Source organism: Onychomys torridus, chromosome 2, assembly GCF_903995425.1.
Source record: "Onychomys torridus chromosome 2, mOncTor1.1, whole genome shotgun sequence".
Taxonomy (NCBI): Eukaryota; Metazoa; Chordata; class Mammalia; order Rodentia; family Cricetidae; genus Onychomys; species Onychomys torridus.
The window spans coordinates 3,686,316-3,705,791 of NC_050444.1; the positions used below are offsets into that span (position 1 = coordinate 3,686,316).

At 38.7% G+C, this 19,476-nt stretch overlaps 1 protein-coding gene across 2 annotated transcripts in view; it reads left to right on the forward strand.

Annotated features, from left to right (window-relative positions):
• Window positions 1-8,249: 8,249 nt before the first annotated feature.
• Window positions 8,250-19,476, forward strand: part of Rgs20 (regulator of G protein signaling 20) — a 142,285-nt gene continuing 131,058 nt past the window's right edge. For both annotated transcript variants that reach the window (XM_036179581.1, XM_036179576.1), the window contains exon 1: window positions 8,250-8,572. In XM_036179581.1, the coding sequence (XP_036035474.1) occupies window positions 8,315-8,572 (258 nt within the window). In that variant the 5' untranslated portion in view covers window positions 8,250-8,314. The remainder of the gene's footprint in view (window positions 8,573-19,476) is intronic.

Genomic DNA, 19,476 nt, shown 5'->3' on the forward strand with positions numbered 1-19,476 from the left:
GAAGATCCTGATGGATGAATCTCAGATAGGCAATGCCCCAAGACCACACACCCCAGAGTGTCTTTTGTTTCTGCTATGTCTTCACATGTTTGCTGTTGCCATCTTTCTCTGGTATCTGTCATGGTGTGAATGGGTGTGGGGAGATCCCCACTGCCTATAATGTAGTGTTTTTATCTCTTCAGGTTAGATCAGATGCTTTGATAATAGATTTAAGATGAAAAACCCCAGAAAATAATCTGAAGTTCACAAGGACACATAGTTGAATTATACATTCATTAGGTTAGAGTCAAAGCAGCCCAATTATCATTAGCTGACACATTTTTCTTGCTAGGATTGGTTGAGGATCAAAGGTGAGGATTAATTCCTTATACCCATTTCTGCCCTCAGTCTCCTGATATAAGAAACTATTGATGAGTGGGTATGCACCCTAAAGATTTAAAGTAGAGCTGACTGATTCTTTTTCATATATAAAAGTTTAGGTTTGTGATTCCTTTAAGATTACCTTTTAAGGTAAGTAATAAAGTAATTAGCCCATTCTTTGTAAAGGCAAAATGCAGTCTGCCAGTGAAAGACCTGAGTAAGAAAACTATCTGGCTTGCCTATGTGATTAATCTATAACAAGTTGCTTGGGTATGAATGTGTGTGGGTTCTTGGGATAATTTGTTTTTCACCTGTAATATGTAAAATGTTTAATCATGTAAGGGATATGGTAAACATGCTGTTTTTTACTTGTATTCATTGTAATCATACACTTGAAAAACAGAATGTAATCACATTGTAATTCTTACATTGCCCGAAAAGCTTTGTTGGGGTATATAAGCTGCAAGAGAAAGAATAGAGATAGAAAAAAAGAGTTAAAATGGTCTAGAAGGAAAACATCAAGAATGAGAGAAAGGAAATCACTGGGAAAATAAAGAGTAGAGAATGCCAAAGAAAAATAAAGAAAAGGTCTGAAGGAAACCATCAAGAGAGTGTGTGAGTGTCTTTTCCCCTAACTCTCTCAGATTAAAAAGAGTTGTAGTATATGCTGATGCTGTGGATTTCCTTTTGAGCCCTGCACTGTCCGGAGGCTGGTCTCCCAGGCAGAGATACATGTGTATGTGTATGGGGTTATTTAGTGAATCATAGGCAACTTACCAGTGGCTGTATCCCTGAAAGAATTACCCCACAGCCCCCAGCAGCCATTAACTGTCAATAGCTTCCCAGCTAGAAGTAGGGGGCCTCATGCATCCATCTCCATCCATGCTATAATGTTGAAAGGCCTCATCTCATGTAGGTCTTATGCAGGTAAGCACAGCTACTATGATTTCATGAATCCAACAGCCATGTCCTGTACAGAAACTAGAATTTCACAGCACTCCAGTCTATCCTCTGTCTCCTACATTCTTTTTGCCCTCCTCTTCCATAATATCGTCTAAGCCTTGGATGAGAAAGGACTGTTGATGTAAGCCCCCTTTAGGACTGAACACTCAACCATCACTTGTTCTCAGTACTGTCATGGGTCTCTGCAGTAACCACTACCCACTTCTACAAAAGCTTCTCTGACAAAGGTTGAGAGTAGCACTAATCTATGTGTGTAAACATAAATATTTAGAATACAGTTTGACAACATGCCTATTTAACAAAACCATATGACCTCCTTAGCCATTGGCTTTTGGCCAGTCATATATAAATTTGCTCTGATGGGTTGAGCCTCAAATCCAATCAGAGAGTAGTTACCTGTATAACATCCATGCCATTACTTTACTAGTGTATGTGGAGCGTGTGTGTGTGTGTGTGTGTGTGTGTGTGTGTGTGTGTTTACACACCAGTGTGTGCATATGTGTGCTTGGGTGCATGTACAGGTGGGGGCCAGAGGTCAGCCTTGGGTGTCATTCCTCAGGAGACATCCCCCTCAGGTGTTTCACTTTTTTCACTATGACCTGGGGCTTCCTGATAGCCCCAAGGGTCCTCCTATCTCTGTCTCCCCAGGATTAGAATTACAGGCATGCACTGCTACATCTAGCTTTTTACTTGGGTGCTGGAATCAAACTCAGTTCCTTATGCTTCTGTAAGCACGCTACTGACTTAGCTATTTCCCCAGCCTCATGTGTTACTTTTAACTGTCAAAACTAAAGTTGGGATTCAGCAATAAAGACATCTGGACCTGGAGTCTGCCTGGTAAGAAAATATTTTACAATTTCCATTTCCTATATAGATATAAAGTTATTCAGGTAATTTATTTCCCCTTAACTTTGATAGTTTGCATCTTTAGAGAAATTTATCCATTTCACCTAATTACCTAACTTTCTAGTCGGAAGTTGTTAATAATATTTACCTGTTATTAATCTGATATCTATAAAATTAGTACTGAGATTGCCTTTTTCATTCCAGATATTAATAATTAATACTATGTTCCCCTCCACCTCTCCTCTCTCTCTCCTCTCTCTCTCTCTCTCTCTCTCTGTCTCTCTCCCTCTCTCTGTGTATCTCTGTCTCTGTCTCTGTTACTATCTTTGTCTCTCCAAAGCTAAGGACCAAACCCACAACCTAGATACTGACCAGAGGTTTATTGATTTTTTTTTCTATTCAGACAGACTTTTTCTTCATTGATTTCTGTTTGTTATTGTTGTTTTGTTGTATTTTTTTATTTTATTTCATTGATTGCCCTAAATTCTCACCCAAAGCTGAACCCTATACCTCACACATGGTAGGCTCACATACTACTTCTGAGCCAAACCCAGCTCCTCACTGTTAGTTCTTTCCTTGAAATTACCTGTAATATGAATTACTAAATGGTCTTATTAATAATTTAAAAAATACCCTGAGCAAGATATTGGGGTGAAAGTTGAAAGATCAGAGAAGCAGAACAAGCCAGTCACAAGCTCTTACCTCTAGGAAATCTTTAGTCTCAAGACAGTGAGTTCCTGTTTCCTCATGCCTTATATACCCTTTTCTTCCCTGCCATCTTATTTCCTGGAATTAAAGGCATGTGTGCTTCCTAAGCAAAGGCATGAGATCTCAAGTGCCACTACACCTGGCTTTGTTCCCAGTGTGGCCTTGAACTCACCAGATCCAAGTGGATCTCTTGTCTCCCAAGTGATAGGATTAAGGGTGTGTGCTATCACTGTCTGGCCTCTATGTCTAATCTAGTGGCTGGCCCTGTCCTCTGATCCCTAGATAAATTTTATTGGGGTGCATAATATAACACCACAGCAACATTTAAGGAGAATTAAACTAATTTCAGTGTCTTTGTATCTAGCCTCAACAGCTATTATTTTGAGTGTTCTTTCTTTGTATACATCCAGATTTGGGGTTTTGTTTATCATTTTCCTTTTGCATTAAAAGTTTCATGTAGTAATTCTTATAATTAAGGTCCAATGCTAATTAATTCTTGCAGTCTTTGAATGTCTGAAAACATCTGTATTTTGTCTTCATCTTTTAATAATTCCTATGAGGATAAAAAGTTCTAAAATTTTTCTTTTAGTAGTGTTCATGTTGGTTTTTAAGTTCCCCACTGTCTTCCTGCATGCGATCCTCTTGTCTACTTAGCTAAGTTCATTTCTTACTATTCTTATTTTCTCTGATTGCCTCAGAGATTTCTCTTTTTGGGGGTTGGGGATTTAGCTCAGTGGTAGAGCGCTTGCCTAGCAAGTGCCTGGGTTTGGTCCTCAGCTCTGACAAAAAAAAAAAAAAAAAGATTTCTCTTTTTCACCAATTTCATTAGTTTTAGGATAGTGTGTCTTTTCATAGATTTTTTTTTAATGTTTCTTAAATTTTAGATTTATTGAGATTGTCTAATATGGAAACATTTGGGCCTTAATTTCTTCAAGATTTTTTATTCCTTCTTTAATTTGTTTATTTATTCCTGTGTGTCATGGCACACATGTGAGGGTTAGAAAACAATTTGTGGAAACTGGTTCTCTCCTTCCAACACGTGTGTCCAGAGACCAAGCTCATCCTCAGGCCTGGCAGCAAGCAACTCTCTGCTGAACCATCTTGCTGACCCTTTCTTCACACATTGTATTTACTATACCCTCCTCTCCACTGAATACATTTATATTAGATGGTTTGAAAGTATCCCATAGTTCACCAGTGCTCTGTTGATTTTCTCTCTTTTTATTTCAATATTTTGCCTTGGATAGTCTTCAAATTCATTGTTTATCCTGCATTCTTATCTAGTGAATTTTTCATCCCCAGAATTTTAACTTGAGTCACATTTGTATCTCCCTTGTCACTACTTCATGTGTTACCTTTCTACCCCTCTAGCTTTTTGAGCTTTTGGAATACATTGTAAAACATTGTTTTCATTTCCTGTCTACTAGTTCTATTATCTATGCCATTTGGGCATAAATTTCAACTCTGGATGAAGTCAGAGTGGTTCATCTCTGACTACCGGTCATATATACTCCTAATTTGTGGCATACCTGCAACTTCTTAGATAACAAATCTGGTGAATTTTACTTCACTGGATGTTGGGATTGCTGTTATCTCTCTACATAATATTGAGCTTTGATCCAGGACATTCTTAATCACCAAGAGTATGATCTTTTGCATCTCACTGTAAGCTTTGTTAGGAAAGACCAGCGTGGTGTGTGGTCAATGTTTGATTTCCCCAATAATGAGGCAAAACTCTTCTGAGTTCTGAGTACACTGTGAGATATGGAGTATAAGGTCTTTGAGAACTGTTGCATATTATTTCCAGCACTTCCTGAGCTCTAAGGATGACTTCCTCTATTTTTGGATGGTTCCATCCCTGACCTCAGCTTGTCTTCTCTTACCAGTACACTAATAGCAATCAACTGAACATCTCTGAGCAACCTCTGATGGTTTCAAAGTCTCCACTCTGTAGCTCTTCTTTCTAGCACTCAGCCTTCGAATCACCTGATACCCAAGCATCAGCCAGAACCACTGCTCAACTTTCACCTTCTGCTCTAAGTCTCTTCCTTGAATTCAAGGCTAAAACCTTTGTCCCCACTTGAAGCTAGGGGACAAATGGGCCTCAGTGTATTTGTTTTCTGTCACTTGGGAATCACTGCCCTTCTGTACTGATGCCCAATATCCCAGTACTGTTGTATTTTTTGTTTGTTTGTTTTTATAGGTATCATCAAGTTTTTTTGTTTGCTTCCTTAGGGGGAGTAAATTGGCCCACTGTCATTCTGTCTTGACCAGAAGTAGAAATCTGAGTATTCTTTTGACAATTAATCTAAGGGGAAAGGTTTTGTATAGGAAAAGAAGAAAGGGATTGTGTACTAGTAATGAACTCCCAAAAAAATAAAACAGAGTTAACTTTAATGCTTTAAAAGTCAAGAAAAAAATCCTGTTGTAGGGGTACATGTTTATAATCTCAGTGCTCTGGCAGTGGAGGCAGGAGGAGCTAGAGTCCAAAGTTAGCCTTGGTTTCATAATAAATTCAAGACCACCCTGGGCATGAGACCCTGTCAAAAAACAAACAAATAAATCCAGCAAAAAAATGCCTGCTTTATTTCTAGTCCAAGAAACAACTGACAAACTAGATATTCATCTAAATATATTCCCTATCTTTTTGTTCTCAGAACAACTCCCTTCGGTCTTCAACCAGCAGCCTCCATTTCCCACCATCATTTGTACCCACATTTAACAAACAAACTGAGAGTTTAATGCTCTGGCTATTTCTACTCTTGGAGTCCATGTCAAAGTGGTACCTTGGCAACAAAGAATAGATGCAGATGGCCAAAAGGTGTTCATCCTAATGCAAACCATGAGATGCCAAGATTATCTAAGAGGGTAGGATTTGAAGCAAACACCTGAGAAACCAAACATGGAAATCCTTTCTTCTACAATTTCCATTAATAACTTAGCAGCTATGGCCTGTGTGTTGATTGTGAGTGAAACTGAAATAGGATGAGATTAGAAGAGATGTTCTGTCTTTCCCAATGTCCCTTTGTACCACCCACATGACTTCTTTCATAAGTCCGTTTGCATTCAGGCCTTAGCCTATTATATACCTATCACATAAAAGCATTTTATGTATAATATTATATGTTTGGGCAAAAACTGAATTACTGCTCACTGAGCTTATTTAAACCTACAGTGAAAGAAAGTAAGAAACAGAGCAGAAGGACATGAAAAACACGCAGTTTTTTGAGGAGCTTGAGTGACTTTTGAGTTGTGGGCAAGAAAAGTTCAAAAATAGCCATATGATGGTGAAGATTGTCAGTTTGACTCAGTCTAGAATCACATAGAAGATGAAACTTGGTGGCTGAAGAGATGGCTCAGTGGTTAAGACTGACTGCTCTTCCAGAAGACCCAGGTTCAATTTCCAGCACCCATATGGCAGCTCACAACTGTCTGTAGCTCTAGTTCCGGGGGACCCCATGCCCATGGCAAAACACCAATGTACATAAAATAAAAATAAATGATTTTTTTTTAAAAGATGAACCTCTTGACATATCTGAGAGGGAGTTTCTAAATTGGGCTAATTGAGATGGGGGGGTACTCACCCTAAGTGTGGGTGATACTATACCATGACCTAGGGACCCGAATTACTAATAATTCAGACTCACTCAGGTTCTTTGGACACAGGCAGAATACAGACAGTTCTTTGCTTGCTGTTCTCTTGGAATGTCCTCAGGCAGCAGTTTAGGCCTAGTTGATTCCTAATCTAAACCTTCACTGTTTATACCTTCATGTTGCTACTGACGCTTATACACTATTTGAGGATTTGTCTATGCGTCTCATGCCATAAGTCAAGATATAACTTCTAAAACCAAAGGGAAGGAAATGGGCCAAGAAAGAGAGACAGGACAGGCAGTGATCTATACACCACAGAACACTCCTTGGAACACATTCTAGAACACTGCTGTAGCACTGTGTTTCACGTGAGAACAAGCTAACAAAAGGCAAGCAAATGTGTTGTGAATGCCACAGTTCAGGAAAGCCACAGCTCTTCTGTGCACCTCAGATTATAGGCTCCAATGTTACTGCCTTGCCTGGGGCTAGTTGACGAGCCCCCTGCTGCAGAGCATAATGGCACTATTCCTCAGCATCTGGAGATGGAGGTTGAAACCCAAGATCACAAATCATGTTCTTCAGTCATCTCTCAGAACAAGGTTTCCCTGTTTCAAGGAAATTTTTATTGTGTGTGTTTTACATAAAAACTTCAAAAGACTTTTCATTAATTGCATGTTGTCTATAAAATCCATTAATAAAAACAAAATGATGTCACCTATTCAAATTAACATATAGTGAACAGGGAAAAGAAAGTACCTGATTACCAACGAGCTAACTGCTTGTGTGCATTTCACTATCCATAAAAGACTAAAAGACATGCCGGGTGGTGGTGGTGCACATCTTTAATCCCAGCACTCGGGAGGCAGAGCCAGGTGGATCTCTGTGAGTTCGAGGACAGCCTAGGCTACCAAGTGAGTTCCAGGAAAGGTGCAAAGCTACACAGAGAAACCCAGTCTCAAAAAAGAGAAAAAAAAAGAAAGAAGAAGAAGAAGAAGAAGAAGAAGAAGAAGAAGAAGAAGAAGAAGAAGAAAGGCAAAAGACTAAAACACACTACATCTGTGGTCCCAAAAGGCATGTATCATGAGCAAAAACACAGTGTATATATATTTGTACTTCATATTCATGGGCTCTGCAGCCATGGTTTCAGACTGAAAAATGTATGTCTTGTGGCTAAAGAGATGACTCAATGGTTAAGAGTGTTTGCTGCTCTTTGAAAGGATGCAAGTTCAATTTCCAGCACCCACATCTAGTGCCTCACAGCCACCAACAACTCCAACTCCAAGAGGTCAGATTCATATGGCCACAATGGGCACATAAACAGGTGCACACCCACATAAAAACCAATATACACACTCATAATTTAAAATAATAAATTTAAAAAAATCTTTTTCTTCTTTCTATACTTGAGCCACTTGCAAATGCATCCAAGTTTCACTTTATGACATTACTCTATGATGAGGCTCCTCTCTGTACCGACACAGCCACTGATCAGCAGCAGCAGCACTGGTTTCATCGAGGTCTGGTGGGCTTTGCTTTCAGAAAGGCACAAAGGCATGCGGCAAAACCAGAAAGGTACTGTGAGCGGTGTGAGGTGCCCTCAGATAGCATTTACAACACGTTTGCTTGCCTTTTGTTCAGCTTGTTCTCACTTGAAACACAATGCTATATAGCCCAGTGTATAATGAAGAAAATTTACTTACCTACAGAGGGCAGTCATGACATACACACTCAATGAGCAGTTCCACCTGGGAAAAAAAGCTAAGTGGATAAGCCACTACTGATCCACAGAACGTATCCGCCTTTTGCTTTGCTTAGTGTAACTTTTCAGGAAGGTGCCCAGCATATGCAGACACGGCCCAGCATTAACCAACTGAAGAACAAAAAGGATCCACTGGTGTTGGTAAAACCAGATGACAAGAGGTATTTGTTGGAAAACATGCCCAGCCTTTCCAAAGAAAACCAAGAGTACCTCGAGGAGCATCTTCCCAGGCAGGCTGCCTGGGCACAATTACTGCCCCTGTTCAGAGCAGAAAGAGATTATAATCCCAGTGTTCACCAAGACGCAGAAAATAAAGACTCTCAGGCTGGGACCGGTGTCAAGGTAAGATGATCTTCACAATCCCCACTGACTTTGGCAGGGAAAAGCTTAATCTGTAAAGAATATAAAGCCAGTTTTAGTATTATTTTTCACAGTAGATTAGTGAAGATTTATCAAGAATACTTTTGAAACAATCTACAGACAACGTAAAAACTTGAAACTTACCTGATGTCCAGTTTTTTCCATCCTAAACAGCTTCCCTCTGCCACAGCTCTTTTTGTCTGAGTCCTTGTTTTGTTTAATGGTTTGTGGTTGTTTGTTTACTTGTTATGCTTTTGTGCTTGAGACTCAGGCATGCTAAGCAGGTGCTCAGCCACTGAGACACATCGCCACAGCTTTGGCTGTTTGTTTTTATGAGATGTCTTTAAAAGCAGAAATCCTGTACTTAGCTTTTTTAGCTATTGCTATTAACACCTGAATATTTTCTCCGATATAAATACTATATGCCAAATAATTGTGAAATTAAAAAATAGACTTCTTTCTAAAACATTACTACAGAATCACAATACATTTCTATAGGAACATGAATATGAAAGAACTAAGAGATGCTATTTTTAAAATGTATAGCTTTCTAAAGTGACTTTCCTAAGTGTGAGTTTCTGCCATTAGATCATCTTACTCCAGAGTGACATTCTTCCTATTCAGTGTTGTATGTTTCTTTGTAGAATGTACAGGGTAAGACTGCAAATCCTCTTAACTATTTATAGAAGTATCTCTTAAGGGTTACTGGTATGGAAAGGAGTGGGTTTGTATCAATGTGAAAGAAATAATTGGCAGAGCTCAGGAATAAATATTGCAAACCCACAGAAAACCTGTCCAAATATGTTAGTTAGCACTGAAAAACTCAGCTGTCCTCAGTCATGGCTTATATCCTGATCATTATGTGGCAGACTCTGCACTTCCTTCTCTAGATCTTTCCCCTGATGTTATTTTAACTAGTTGACACAAGCAGGAGAAAGGTCAAAAGAAAGTAAGTTTATTGTGAATCTCTTTTCTGTAGAAATAATTTTAATTTTCTGATGTGTGCGAGCAGACTATGAATTTCTGACACTCCTACCACGGCTACCAACTAAAACAAGGGTTTATTTGATCAGCTGGTCATTTTGGGTGTTTCATGTAGGGTTTCACTAGGTAGCTAAAACTGGCCTCAACTCCAAAGCCTCCCGCCTTAGTATCTTGTCATTAAAAATGTATACTCCACAACTGGCTGAGCATTGTCACTAAAATGAAACTGAACTAAAACTAAAATGAAAGGGTATCATGGATAGGAGTCCTTTATTTATTTTAATGAACATTTTCATCAGTTCTTTGAGAATTTCATACAATGTATTTTGATCATATTTACCACCAACTCCTCCACTTAACTCCACCTAGATCTACGCCCAGCCCCAATTTTGTATCTTTTATGTCTGTCTTCTTTTCCTTTGTTTATAACCCACCAACTAGGAGTTCTTCACTAGCAAGTATCTAAAAGTAAGCAATATTCAAAAGAAATTTCTCGAAGCTATAAATTAGATGATACTCTGAAAAAATAGAAAACAAAAGTGAGTGAGTGAGTGAGTGAGTGTGTGTGTGTGTGTGTGTGTGTGTGTGTGTGTGAGTGTGTGTATGTGTGTGTGTGTAGTGTATCTCCATCTGTATTTGGGGAGACTGGTTATAGGACTCACCTCATATGAAAACCATCAGATGTTCAAAGTTCTCTATATAAATGGTATAGTATTTGTATAATGTATGCATATAGTCCAGGACATTTTAACTCATATCTAGATTACTTATAATACTTAAAATAACAAAAATACTATTCAAAGAGTTATTATTCTTAATTATTTAGAAATAACAAGAAAAAATCTGCACATATTCAGTGTAGAAGCAATGTAAAATATGTTATTTATATTATACATGTATATATAATTCTTAGACTGTGGTTGGTTGAATCCAAATATGCAGATGTATAGGATATGGAACCCTTAGATAAAGAAAGCCAACTGTGTATGCAATTGGATACTTACACAACTTTATATAACTATATAATACATAGTACAGATACACATTTTATATATATATATATGAGGTGTGTGTGTGTGTGTGTGTGTGTGTGTGTGTGTGTGCTATTAAAGTTTCAGATCTGTAATGGATGTGTTTTACGTAGAATCGCATGTAAACAGAATGTCAAGGAATTTAAGAATCACCAGGACACCTTCAGACAACGTTCTAAAACCCCCTGCACACTGTGGGTCCTGGGCAGTCCAATCTGTCTTCTTGACCTTGTTACCCTGAATAATCAGGTTCCAGCCTTTAGAGCAGCCAGGGACAACAGCAGCCAGTGGTCCCATTGTGATGTTACTGTCCCTTTAGCCCCACTTTGTCTTTAAAGAAAACTTTCCATATTTTATTTGAATGTACAGATGATACATGTCTCTCCCTAAAAAATGAAGGTTTGGTATACTCAATTATTTGGATTCTACAAATCAATGAACTGTTGTTATCTGCAAAACCTTGGACTAGGTACTGTGGAGAATTAAAAAAAGATAGAGAAAAACATGTCACCTCTTCTCTATTAATTTACAATATATTGGAAAAACAAATTCTGTCACATTATCAGCATTGTGCAAGACTAACATAGAATACATGTGATTATATTCTTTCAAATTGGCTTGATAGAAAAACAATAAGAGATAGGATATCATCAGTCAGGGTAAAAATGACTGCAAGGGCTCTAAAGAAAAAAGAAGGAGCAAAATTTAAAGTAGACATGAAATAATCTCTAAGAATTGAAAAAACAGTAATAACTCATACAAATAGAAAAGGGAACACAGGCAAAATGGAGCCTAATGCTGAGGAGTTAGCAAGAAAACCTTTGAAAATTCCTCAAGCTCAGCCTCACACCTCAGAAAAACTCATCAAAAATGGACCACAAGCAACTGTACAGAAGACCATAACACCCTTAGGAGAAAAATGAGAGAGACTATAACACTAGACAAAGACGTGGACCTCAAAAAACACAGTAAAAGAAAAAGAGTCAATCAATGGTGCCTTCTCAGAACTCTTTTAAATTGGTCTGCAAAACCTCGATTAAGAGTATGAAAGACGGCCAGGTGGTGGCACATGCTTTTAATCCTAACACTTGGGAGGCAGAGGCAGGTGAATCTCTGTGAGTCTGAGGCCATCCTGGTCTACAGAGTGAGTTCCAGGATGACATAAAGAATCCCTGTCTGCATGGGCAGGATTTTGGGAGCCTGCCTTGGCGCAGCAGAGAGGGGCTTGGTGTGCCAGGCTCTGCTGACTCCCCATGGGAGACCTTGATTTGGAGGATGTGGGAAAAGGGGGTGGCTTGGGAGGGAGGGCTGAGGGTGGAAGGAGGGAGGAGGTGGGATCTGTGGGTGATATGTAGGGTAAGTAAAAAAATTTCTTAATGAAAAAAAAAAGAAAACACTGCATTTTTACTTTAAACACACACACACACACACACACACACACACACACACACACACACACAAGAAACCCTGTCTTGGAAAAAAATATTGAAAGACGAGCTTAAAATGGCAAGGAAAAATCTGTAAACCTCCTGAATTAGTTACTTTTCTTATTGTGGTAACAAAAACCTACCACAAGCATTGAATAAGGGTCTGTTTTGTCTTATAATTTGAAGGGACACAGTCTGCCATGGTGGGGAAGGCATGATGGTGGCAGATGTCTCCAAGGTGGCAAGATTGTGTACATCCTCACATCTTGGCAGAACAGGGACAGGAAGTAAGGTCAGGCTATAATATCTCAGATCCATCCCTAGTGACCCACTTCTAGTAATCCCTCATCTCCTAAATGTTTGACAACTTTCCAAAGCAGTGTCATCACATGGGGTCCAAGTTTTCAAACACATGAACTTATGGGGAATATTACACAAACCACTAGCCTGAATATACTAAAGTCTTGGTATCAAGTAGAGTTTAAAAACTCAGAAAAAGAAAACAATCTAAGCAGAATATAGAGAAAAGTTATAAAGTGATTCTTTATCAAATAGCATCTAAAGAAGACAGATAAGTACATGGAAAGATGCCCACCATTATCAGCCACATACAATAGCAAATTAAAACCATAGTGAGAAAAAATACTATTTACCTAGCAGAAAGGCTAAAATGGAAAAAAAAACATAACTATAAAAATATTAGTACACAAAAAAAAGAATGTCTGAAAAAGCCACAAGGAATCAACCTATTAACTATTTACAAAAAATAAAAAACAAAAACAGAAACAAAACAAAACAAAAACCCACTAAAACCTGTAATGCGCAGAATTTAGTGTATATATGCATATTTAGTTAGAATGAATTTTTCTTATCTGGGATGATGGCACTCCCTCCAAGAGCCAAAGACCATCTAACAAAAACCCCAATATTAGACATGAGAAGTCCTCTTTTGAATTGTTGGCCAGAGATGTCTAAGAAACTCCCAAAACATACAACCTATTGCTGTTGCTCTTGGCTACCACCACCCCTTCCCCCTGTGGAGGAAGGTAAGTCTGTAGCCATAAGTTTCTCAGGTCCCACCTAAATGCACAGTCCTGTGTTTCTCTATATGGCCCTGGTGTTACCAGTATGCTAGCATCTTGCTGCTCCTTGGGTGGCAGGCTGGCATCTCCTCTCCTTTCTCCTTTCAGTCTCTCTCTTGGATTTCACCTGGCTCCATCCTGTCCTGCCATAGGCCAATGAAGCTTTATTTATCAACCAATCAGAGCAACACATATTTACAAAGTACAGAAAGACATCCTGTGCACTTCTCCTTTTCTGTCTAATCAAAAAGGAAAGTTTTAACTTTAACATAGTAAAATTACATATAACAAAACAGCTATCAAGCAAGAATTAGAGTTACAATATGTATTCCATTTCTATTTTGCAAAATTAAAGAAAATATTTTATCATCTATCCTATTTTTGTGAGTTCAAAGTTTTATATGTAATTTATCTTTTACCAAAACTAAGGTGAGTTATAATTATAACTATATAGTCTTTAATTCTACCAAAGACTCCAGAAGGATATAATACTATCTAAGTAAACAGGAAGTACATTGTAAGCAACTTCCAAAAATCTAGGGTGACAAAGACAGTTGGCTGCCTGGACAGTCATCCAAAGTTCTTCTGCAGCATTGGGGCACCCAGCTTCAGCCTACAGGTGTAGAGTCTCTGGCAGATATTTTCGTGAAGCAGGAAATTTGAAGGATTGTCTCATCTATTGGCAAAGTTCATCAGTCATTTTCCCCTGTGTCCTGCAGAATGTCTAGCAGCATCTTCCGTGAAGCAGAAACCTGAAGGGCCATCTTGCCCTGTTTAGGCGAAGTTTAGTGGTCATTTTCTCATGGGTCCTGCATGTCTAGTTATTCAACATATTGTCAAGCAGTCCAGGCAAGAGCAGTTTCTTACCCAAATGGCTACCTTTTACCATAAATGAAGCAAACTTTATATGGAGTTTCTTCAATGCTCATCACCTTTTTGAAGTAGATTGGTGCTGCCAGAAGCAGACATGTCTCAGTGTCCAGAAAAGTCTTAAGTTCTTAAAACATTTTAAATGCATATTCTGTAGATCTTTGAAGTGTTTGAAGATTACTACCTATTTGAAATATATCTTTATATTCCTAAAAAGTTCAACAACTATGTTTGATTATCATAGATGACTATTAATCTGTATTTCTTAATAATATATTATAATTTTAAATGAGTTGCATAAACAGAATACCTGTAGAAATATACATACACTATAATAAAATTAACTTTAAATTTATACCAATACACTAAAACCCATAGCAATGTAAAACATTTTTTAAAAAGTTGTTGCTCTTCAAAAGTAGATTCAATAATCTACCCTTTTATCCTATCATATCTACATCCCTTTTTCTTCTTTAGAAAGAGCTTGCATTTGTAATTAACCTCCTTTAAATAAAAATAAACCTTTATAAATAGTATTTTGGGAAACTGGGCATAGCTTCTCATATTACTTCCTGCTGGCTGGGGGTACTGGCAATCTTACGGGGATCCTCAGAAAATTCAAAATAATAGTCAAGTCCTGGGAAGACTTATTCATTGATAGATACCACCTGTCAAGATTTAGGAGGTCTCTCTTGATCAGATCTGATCCACCTTAACCTGGAACAAATCCATAGCCTCTTGCTTCCTGTAGAAACAAAAGGAGAGCCTCCTTTCCAAAGCAACATATCCTTAGGCTCAAATTTTGAAGTCAAGACACCTTTAAAATATACATATTGGTTTAACTGAGTAGCCTTTACAATCAAATGTCTTTCTGCAGTTAAAAATCCCAAAGAAAATATAATCTAGCCTTTCTGTGTAATTTCCATCTTTATGTGGCTTATTTTTTATATTACTTTATTCTCCTTTTTAAAGGCTTATTTTGTTTTAAGACTATATATTTCTTCTTTATGATTGTCTATACCTTCTGACCATTGTTTTAAACTGCAGCATGGCTAGGACCAAAGTATCAGCCTTGGCTGCTTACTTTGCCCACCTCAGCTTCCGAACTAGCAAAAGCTAAATCTGCCACAAAGCCTGCTGCCTGGCTTGAGATACCTCTGTGTACCAGGGCAGGAATCTACCATGCTGAAGGGCAAGCCTGTACACTGTGGTGTCTCTATATCACAGTTTGCCTGAGAGATACAGCTAAGAAACTGTTTTTAGCTCCATATTTTTTTAAAGCTTTCTCAGGTTTGGGGTGGAAATTCTTGCTACCATGTCTAGGTGTCAAAATATAGCTTTTCTCAGGTCTTACCTGGCCCCAAAGTCCCACTGTGGCATTACCAGTCTGCTGACATGCTGCTCCTTAGACAGCAGGCTGGCATCTCCTCTCCTTTCTCCTTTCAGTCTTTCTCTTGGATTTTCCCATCTGGCTCCATCCTGCCCTGCCATAGACCTATGCAGCTTTATTTATCAACCAATCAGAGCAAAACATATTCACAGCATACAGAAAGACATCCCACAGCCTAAGTCACTATTTCTGAAGACACCATGCAGTTCAGAAACAGGAACCAGAGATCCCTGTGCTGGAAGTGATCTGAATGTCCCCTCCCTGAGGACTAGCTTTCATGGTACCAGAGGGTGTCATGAAAGCTTCCAAAGGAGAGAAACAAACCAACAGTCCTACCTAGCTATGACATCTGTAAGCCACATCAATAACTTAGCATATCACAATAACCCTATGGATGAAGTAGTGGCACATATACCTTGGCAGTAACAAACAACTCTTTAATTGCACTTAAGACCCACTCAACAAGAGGATACCATGCCTAGTACTGGAAATTTAGACATGCATACAAGCAATATTATACAAACTCAAGGGGTGGCATTTAGGAATATATATGTATATATGTAGGGTTTTGAACCAGACTGTACTCCATAGGCTCATATATTTGAATGTTTGATCCCAAGTTAGTAGAACTGTTTGAGAAGGATTGGGAGGTGTGGCCTTGTTGGAGAACATCTATCCCGGGGGGGGGGGGGGTTGAAGTTTCACAAGCTAACACTAGATTCAGTGTCTCTTTCTGCCTGTGGATCAGAACCTAAAGCTCGCAGCTACTGCTTCATCACAATGACTGTCTGCTCCATACCTTGATGACCACAAACTAACCCTCTATCTTAGCTAGGGTTTTTATTACTGTAAAAAGGCACCATGACCACAGCAACTCTTATAAAGAAAACATTTCATTGGAGTGGCTTACAGTTTCAGAGGTTTACTCCATTATTATCAATATAGGGAGCATGATGGCATGCAGGCAGACATGGTGCTGTGGTAGCTGAGAGACCTACATCTTGCAGGCAACAGGGAGTCAACTGACTGTGACAATGAATGAAGTTGAAACAAAACCTCAAAGCCTGGCCCGCACAGTGACACGCTTCCTCCAACAAGGCCATACTCAACTCCAACAAAGCCACACCTACTAATAGTGCCATGCCCACACATTTCAATCTACACAACAGATATTCTAGGCTGTTTTGATATTTCCTCTGCCAATGGAATTAATCCAAAATTCTTCATTTTGGCCTCAAACAGACTCTTCAGACAAGGGTAAAAAGCAACCACTTTCTTCACCAAAATATCACAAGACCAATTACATTCAAACTATCACATTCCACTCCCTGACCCTCATAAGCTTGTAAAAATATCATAATGCAAAATTCATTTGTTCCAACTTAAAAGTCCCCATAGTCTATAATAGTCTCAACAATGTTTTAAAGTTCAAAGTTCAAAGTGTCTTCTGAGATTCATGCAATCTCTTAACTATAATCACCTGTAAAAAGCAGATCATATACTTCCAACATATAATGGCATGGGATGTACATTACCATTCCAAAACATAGGGCATGGAGCATAGTGATGAAATACAAAGCAAGATGGGAAAACAGCTGGGCAAACCCCAAATTTTGCATCTCCATGTCTGATGTCAGAATACTCTCCGCATCTCCAACTCTCTTCAGCTTTGTTGACTACAATACATTTCTTTCTCTTGAGCTTGTTCCACTCCCTGTTAGCAGCTCTCCTAGTAGTGGTATCCTACAACTAGGCCATCTCCAACATCTTGGGTTCTTCAGGGCAATCCAGGCTTTGACTTCACAGCATCACATCACATAATGTCCTCTCTACTAGGCCTCCATTCAAGGACACCCATTGATCATGTCTGGCTTCAGCAACTTTATTCCATAACTCTTTTATTCTATCCTTAACTCTAAAGCCAGAACCACATGGCCAAAGCTGCCAAATTCTGCTGCTTGCTGGAGCTGGAACATGGCCCCCTGGTTCAATTACATATTCATGACTTTCTGTCTTTCACTGCCTAAGCTTAGCTGTCCTGAAACTTGCTCTGTATACTAGGCTAGCCTCAGAGTCAGAGATCTGCCAGCTTCTGCCTTCCCATTGTTGGGATTAAAGGTGTTCCCCACCACACCTAAGATCTAAGCTTTTGAGTTTGAAAGTTAGCTGGATGTGATCTCACCCTGAGGTTACCACTCCCTTTTTTCTATTTCTTAATTTGTTTATCTCCTTGAACACAGACTTTAGCTCCATTCTACTTCCTGGTGCTCTTTTTCACCTCAAAATTTGCTTTATGTAATTTACCCTGCTCAGCTTGCTCCTTTTCATTAGAAATCTTCATTAGATTTACCACTAGTATCCACACAACAGATATAATAGGCTGTTTTGAGATTTCCTCTGCCAATGGAATTAATTCAAAATTCTTCATTTTAGCCTCAGACAGACTCTTTGGACAAGGGCAAAAAGTAGCCACTTTCTTCACCAAAACATCACAAGACCAGTCTCTAGGCCACATACTAACATTCTTCTCCCCTGAAACCTCTTGAGTGAGCCCCTGACAGTTCAAATAACTCTGAACATGTCTGTCTTTCATGCTCCTATTAGTATGACCCATTAAGCGTCACTTAAGGCATTCTACTGCTTTCAGCTTTCATAACCCAAAGTAAAAAAGTCCAAATTTCTCCAAGCAAACACATGATCAGGCATTTCACAGCAATACCCTAGTCTCTGGTACCAACTTCTGTCTTAGTTAGGGTTTTTATTGCTGTGAAGAGACACCATGACCACAGCAACTCTTATTTAAAAAAAAAAACAAACATTTAATTGAGGGGGCTCATTTATAGTTTCAGAGGTTTAGTTCATTATTATTATAATGGAGAGCATGGTGGCATGCAGGCAGACAGGGTGCTGTAGTAGCCAAGAGAACTACATCTTGCAGGCAACAGGAAGTCACTTGACTGTGACACTGACCAAAACCTAAGCAAAAGATCTCAAAACCCGGCCCCCACAGTGACATATTTCCTACAACAAGGCCACACCTACTCCAACAAAGCCACATCTAATAGTGCCACTCCCTATGAGATTATGGGGGCTAGTACATTCAAACTACTATACCCTCAAAAACTATAAGAAAGCTTCCAATTAAATGCTCTCTTTGATAAGAGTTGACTTGGTCATGGTGCCTCTTCACAGCAATAGAACAATAACTAAGACAAATACATAGATGCATGCAATAACAATTAGTGAAAAAGATGCCATGAATTTGAAGGCAATCAGGGAGGGGTATATGGGAGGGCTTGGAGAAAGGAAAGGGAAGGGATAAATATTATAATCATAACCTTAACAAAATATTACTAGCTAGAATAACTAAAAAGTGATACTACCTAATGCTGGCAACAATGCAGAGAAATCCAACCTTTCACACATTGCTGTGAGGACTTAAAATGGTACAGCCTATCTAGAAAATTGAACATGCCTCTTCCTGTACTTCCACTATTAGGCATGTATTCCAGAGAGATGGAAAAAAAATGTCTTCCAGAGAGAAGACACATCTTATACAATTCTACAGCAGCTTTATTTGCAATATTCCCAAAAATCCTTTAAGAATTAATGAGGGAACAGACTATGATACATCAGTACATGACATCTTGGAATATTGTGAAGCAGCCAGAAGGAAGCAACTTTTTTTAAACTTTAAACAAAATGTTTATTACACAAAGTTTGTTGCATAATTGAAGACTTTTCTACTTTAAACACAAATATTCTCACTCTCCACAGAAAGGCTGATTCTAAACTTCTCATCTGGTGACACAAGAATAGTAGCAATGCCTCAATGAGTTAAGCTGAAAGCAGGACATTGGTATATGGCTCTTGCGCCTAGTATCAGGAATGTACAAGAATCTTTATTTAAAAATACAAAATGAAAATTCTATAGATATGGACAATGACAGCAATAAACCACTATATATTGCCAATAGAAATCAATAACTGATGGTTACTGTGATCAGTCAGCCTTCTCTTCAGTCATTTTCTTCATGTGACTTCTCTGAAGTTATCAATGAGGAACCTCCCTTGAGCTTCTCATCACAGTTCATTGATAAGG